General features: G+C 38.3%; 1 protein-coding gene across 1 annotated transcript in view; it reads left to right on the forward strand.

Annotated features, from left to right (window-relative positions):
- The first annotated feature begins 1253 nt into the window (after window positions 1–1253).
- The window catches only part of LOC104966459 (glucocorticoid modulatory element-binding protein 1-like), a 5846-nt gene continuing 316 nt past the window's right edge, over window positions 1254–6783 (forward strand). The window contains exons 1-4 of the mRNA XM_010795644.1: window positions 1254–1332; window positions 3232–3421; window positions 4331–4383; window positions 4463–4578. Coding sequence (XP_010793946.1) covers window positions 3297–3421; window positions 4331–4383; window positions 4463–4578 — 294 coding nt within the window. The 5' untranslated portion in view covers window positions 1254–1332; window positions 3232–3296. The remainder of the gene's footprint in view (window positions 1333–3231; window positions 3422–4330; window positions 4384–4462; window positions 4579–6783) is intronic.

Below are 6783 nucleotides of genomic sequence, written 5' to 3' on the forward strand. Positions count from 1 at the left end.
TCACATAAGGACTCCAATTAAAGGTTCTTATGCACACTCCTTGTACCAAAGTGACCCATGGAGGGTTGAAATGAACATAGTCATACACATTGACCCACAAAGGGGGGGGGGGATTCATTTTTAGGAAGTTGGAAGAAAAACAAAACAAGGCTCTGGGCTGCAGTATTCAAAATACCATGCAATGAATTCACACACACACACACACACACACACACACACACACACACACACACACACACACACACACACACACACACACACACACACTACATTTTACCAACGACAATGCAGATTCAAGCAGAAAGACACACTCTACAACAATACATCTTTATAAGTAAAGGTTATAAGGACATCCGGTATGTAATATACTATTCTCTCTCTTGTACAAAATAAAGATACTATTCAATAAAAAGAGCCAGAGTTTACAATATGAATTATTTTCCAGAGCAGATGGATTCATACAAGAAACAGATACATGCATTGGATTTGTCAGTCATATAGCCATATATAGGAGTCAATCCTTGTGTCAAAGTGGCCCAGAGATGTTAGAAAATGTCATGTCAACAACATAATAATATAATATACATTTAAATAAGCAACCCTACACCTTGCCAAAAGGTTAGGATTCATTTTTAGGAAGTTTAAAGCAAAACAAAACAATGCTCTGTGCTTCATTATTTAAAAATGTTCACATACTATACGATAAAGACACAATGTACATAGATATATCTTTATTAGTAAAGCTCAGGTAAGAAATAATACCATCTCTCTTGTATACAATGAAGATAGTCAATAGTCAATAAAAGTAGTTTGAGTGGGACGTTGTCCGGGTTTACAGGAGCAAAATAACACATTTTCTACATTTGAAAGTGTAAAGGCAAAGCTACGGGCTCTAATTTTGCAAAAGTTGCCCATGGATCTTGAAAATTAACATCATAATTAACATGCTAACAAGCAACCCTATATGTTACACCTTGGCAAAGCGTGAGGATGAATTTTTAGGAAGTTTGAAGCAAAACAAAACAATGCTCCATGCTTCAGTATTCAAATTTGACCAACTTAAAATGCAAATTCAAGCAGAAAGACACATTCTACATAGATATATCTTTATAAGTAAAGCTTATAAGGACACCAGGTATTAAAAAACACCATGTCTCTTGTATAAAATAAAATCACCACCCAGTAAAAAGAGTTTGAGGGTCATTTAGTCAGGGTTTACAGGAGCGAGATAACAAGGCGAGCGCTGTGCAGCAGGAAGTCAAGCTGTATCTCCGAACTGCGCATGCGCCGCAGCTCTCCTCAATCTAGCGCTGCGTTTCTCTCCATAAAACGGTAAGCACGAGCTATTTTTTTAACTGTGTTATTTTAAACATGTTTATATGTAATACACCAGCCGATCTCACGACACTGGCGCTATTTTAAGCCGCGGAGTGATGTGTATTTTACGCATGGGGTGCAGCGGCCGCACAGAATGGAGACGCCGCCGCCGCCGTGCCGTTGTTTGCTGTACGTGCCGCCGCACAGGGAGACGTCATTTTGAGGGAGAGTTAAAATGTTACGAAGGGACGTACGGTTCATACACACACACACGTAACCGTCACACTGTAAATGCAAAGTGGTTACCCGTCTCGGTGTGTATAGCTGGTGGATTTTAGTCCAGATTCACACATATATAGTTACGCCCTTGCTTGAGCCATAATGGCTACCGTCGAGCCTCAGTGTCTCTGTGTGTGTGTGGATCTAAACAGCATTAGACTGCATACAGCGAACGTGATAACCCACGTAACTTTGACAATATAGAGGGTTTTATCCGCTAAAATAATGCTGGATTTATCTTAAAAGTGACCGAGTGATATACTTACCTCCATGTCAACTAACATCCATTTAAAGCATGTTTCTGTTCCACAACGTTCGTGGGTAAAGCACACTAACCGTTACATGTTAATTCAAAATCAGACAGTTTAAAATCAGTGTGACGACGTCAGTGGTTTAAAGTTACTAGGTTAATTTACTCAAGTCTTGTACTTTACCTGAGTATTTTCATGTTATACCACTTTATATGTCTGCGTTTCTGTGGGTGTAGATTTAAACAGCATTCAGGCTTCGGTCCTGATAACCCTCCAAAAAGAGTGTTTTATCTGCTAAAATAATGCTGGATTTATCTAAAATGGGACCGAGTGATCTAACTGCCTCCATGTCAGTTTCAGTTAGCATCCCCCGAAATGTTTCTGTTTCCAAACCCTCGTGGGTAAAATACACTAACAGTTACATCTTAATTCAAAATCTAACAGTTTAAAAACAGTGAGATCACGTCAGCATAAATAGGATAATAAAAAAGCTGACTTATTATTATTATTATTATTTACCAGTCGATATAGTGTTGTGATAAATAAAGCACATCAATAAACATTTTATAATAATTAATATTGCTAGCCTTAATTCAAACTGTTCCAGGTATGGAAACTATAAGTACATTTACTCCAGTACATTTGAGGTACTTGTACTTTACCCGAGTACTTTCATTTTATACTACTTTACGTCTACTCTTCTACTTTTTGGAAATCTATTTTGTACTTTTTACTCCACAACAATTATTCTACATATTTATTTCCTTAATAAATTAGGATTTTGACACACAATACTTAGGAAACACTTTTAAAATAGGATTATTATATATATATATTTAATCCAACGTTATATCTAAATGACTATACCATGAGTGGGTAAACAGAACATTAAGTGGAAGAGAAGAATTGCTGCTTTTTTGTGCAAAGATGATATGAAGCCTCTATAATGGTTTCTCATGTGAAAAAAGTGATATCATGATAAGGCCTCTTCAATATATCGATATTGTGATATTATATTTCAGTAGTTTTACTTACGTTTATCTTATTTAACTGTGTTTATGTAACCTGTTAATGATTCTGATTCGTATTACATGTTTTCTAGTTATGCTTCTTTATATGTGTTTCTGTGGTATAGATTTAACCATCCAATGTTATATCTAAATGACTATACCATGAGTGGGTAAACAGAACATTAAGTGGAAGAGAATAATTGCTACTTTTGCTTGACTACAAGTGTGCAAAGATGATATGAAGCATAACGGTCATGATAAGGGCTCTTCAATATATCGATCGTTTTTCTTACAATTTATCATATTTAACTGTGTTTATGTAACCTGTTTATGATTCTGATGTCATGTTTCCTAATGTATTCATCTCTCTCCAGATGAACGTACTCCTGGATAGCTGTCCTATGAAAGCAGCCCCCCCGTGCTCTCTGCTCTGAGCGTGATGGCGACCGCCGGAGAGGTGACGGTGTCCTTGGCCGAGGTGGTGATGGTGAAGGCTGAAGACTGTGACCCCGATGACCCCAACAAGACTCAGGTCATCCTCCAGCTGCAGCCCATCCCCACCGGGTATGTACCTCTTCATATATACCATCCATGGTATGTACTGAGGACAGGGGTGGTCTAACTGAGACTGAAATACTTACTTTTAAACATCATCATTCAACAAACACAGCTACAGGGATACCACATTATCAGCTTCCATCAGGTTAACAACAGTGGGACAAAGGAGACTTATCCTAAGTAGATAAGATGCACACACGGCACCCTCTGGTCCCCAAAGCTTAAGAGGGGTCTCTAGGCCTTTATGTATTCAGTTGGCCTGTATCTCAGGGTTTGATTTCTTATTGTGCAGAAAACATTTAAAATTTGAATTCAAGATATATAGCTTTTCTTTTCAATCTCACAGGATAGAGGTACGGTGAAGACCTGAACTAAACTAAATTCACACAGCCTTAATGCTAAACTATTTGGTTATCACAACCGAAGGGAAATAAAACAATGGCCAGGTGTTAGAGGGAATAATCACTTAATTTCTCAAATGAGAAGCATATATATGATCAAGAAAGCCTTTCCTTTCAGAAAACGGTGTGAATTGTATTAAATGTTCCTTAAAAACAAGTTAAAACGTCTAAAGAGCTAAAAGCTCATGGAGAAGGAAACATTGAATTTTTCCGAAACAAAAAGCCTTTGTAGTTTTATTTCAACAAACATAATACAGATAGAGATGTATAATTAAAATGTCCTAAAAGAGTAATTCAATAAAACTCATCTCTGAGCAATATTCACAGGAACTGATCAGATCAAAATGTATAAAAATTGCCTATTTTTCACACATTTGCTGCAGTTATTGTTTCATTTTATAGTTTTATATTTCTCCCTAGTCAGAAGTAGTCAGTTTACTCAATGATAGAAAAGGCTCAAGAACCACCGCTCTGTACCACGGAGAAGAAACATTAAACACACTTTCCTTTACAGAGAAGAATCTGCTGAAACAGACGCAGCCGTCATGACGGTTGAAGCACATGAAGGTAAGAGAACAGACAACAACTGCATATATTACATTAGAAAAATTTATATATTTATTTAAGTTCTGTGTCATTCTTTTAGAACAAACGGACGGAGATGACGTTGAAATCGGCTGTCCCATAACCTGCGGAGACTGTAAAGCTTTGCTGCTGGTGAAGAAGTTTGTTTGCCCGGGAATCAACGTTAAATGTGTAAAGGTCAGTATTTATACAGTTTTTAAGTCTACATTGAACACGTTAACATCCACAAAATGTGCCCTTATTCTGATGAAAGACAATATTCCTTCTTACTGTTTAGATGGTTAACAAAATAGGTTATTCCCATTATATATATAATATTCCACCAGCAGCATTTTCCAATCCTTAAACCTCCTTCTTGATATGGTCGACTTTCTGATATCTGAACAGCACACACCCAGAAACCTGTTTATATACAAGTCTTACATAATGTTTTAAAGTAGGTGTTTCTTCCAATCAGAAATCTCCTTTTGTGCATGCTGCCCTTTCCAGAGCCTTGCAGACTGTTGCTAGTTTGTTTGTGTACATTATCAGATCTGGGAAAAAAACATTTGAGATTGTTTTAATTAAAGCAAATTGCAGTAGTTTTGCACTAAACGTCTACAAAAGCTCCACTATATAATATTTAATTTTGAGCTAAAATGCTTGACAATGACACATTTAAAGACTGTTACAATAGTTGCTATACTCGACTGTACACAGCTGAACGGCAACTAGGTCACTCAATAGTCACACAGCAGGAAATAAACATGCACTACTTCTCGTGTCCCAGAATAACTGCGTCACATTTCCTATTTCTGCTATCTTTAAACACGTCAGCTTCAAAATGCATTATGCTGTTTACAACTGCAAGTGGATATGTGCTTACTGTGGCTGTAAAAACTATAACAACCTATTGTTATTTTGGGGCTAAGATCCCTCTGTTCCGTGTGAGTTTCTCACACACACACACACACACACACACACACACACACACACACACACACACACACACACACACACAACCCCCCCACCCCCCCGAAACGCCTCCATTGTAACAGTCAATATGTAACACTTAAGTTTCTACTAGTTAGCGCTCCAACAGATTGTACATTATAGGCTTAGGGGCGGGACATCTCTTAGCAGTTGACCAATCACAATAGAGCCGTCCAGCTAACCAATCAGAGCAGACTGAGCTCTGGTTTCAGACAGAGGGTGGAAAGAGGTGCTGCAGCACAGGCAGTATGAGAAAAATAAAGAGCTTTTTGAACATTAACATGCATGTTTATAAATGCAAAGCCTCATCAGACATAAGGAGTACAGTATGTCATTTTGCTTTTAGTTTTTCTAGTGTTTTATCCGCTACACTGGACTAAATGTCTTTTCCCCCCCCCCCCCCCCCATTATGAAGACCAGCTGATCAGCCCCAAGCAGTTTGTGCACATTTCTGGAAAAGCCACTCTGAAGGACTGGAAGAGAGCCATCAGGATGGGGGGGGTCATGCTGCGGTGAGGAGACTCATGTCTGCATTAGAGCCGAAATCCAGGGTTAAATATTCAGAATTCTGCCTCGATGCTCTGAACACAACATTATAATTATCACAGTCTGCATGCAAACGCTTACTCATACGTCTACAATAAATATGCTAAACCGTGATTTAAAGGTCACCTATCGTGCTATTTTTAGGCAATAGCATAGGTCTCAAATATATACAAATATATAAAAAACATGTCTAAGTGTTTTGCTCAAAATACCAAACAGATCACCCATTCTAGCCATGCCTCATATCCCTCTATTTCACTTCCTGTTTCAAAAGTGCTGATTCACTTCCTGTTTCAAAAGTGCTGATTGTGGGTATAAAGCTTTACAAAAATTGATAAAAAAGGAGGGGCTGAGCTCATGCGGGACCCGGCAGCTACTGTCTAAACTAAATACTGCGGTGATGAAACGCCATATCATGGATTATCAAGGATTATTTCTGAAACAGTATGGAGCTCAAAGGCTTTCTCTCTTGCCGGTTATACCACAAGGTGAGTTCCTTTTTATTTCCTGCTTCTTCACACACATGCTCTCCAGTACAGGTTAGCTCTGAGTGTTAGCGATGCTAATGTAAACACCGACCATATTACGTCCAAAACAGTCGGGCATTGTTTCTGATAGCAACATTTCTGATACGGCCGTGGGTCCACATTTCTGATATTACGTCATATCGGACGCAGATCTGGATCAGCTCCGTTGTTCCCCCATTTTTAGAGATTTGGGTACGGAGGAAAAGAGAGAGGGTTTTATTTTCTGACGCTGCGTGAGTTATATGACACACTGGGGACACATCTTTATGTATAAAAGACATCAAAACGTGCATTTTTGCATGATAGGTCCCCTTTAAAATGCCCCACTAATGCATCT

Source organism: Notothenia coriiceps, unplaced genomic scaffold (assembly GCF_000735185.1).
Source record: "Notothenia coriiceps isolate Sejong01 unplaced genomic scaffold, NC01 NC01_scaffold00037246, whole genome shotgun sequence".
Classification (NCBI taxonomy): Eukaryota; Metazoa; Chordata; class Actinopteri; order Perciformes; family Nototheniidae; genus Notothenia; species Notothenia coriiceps.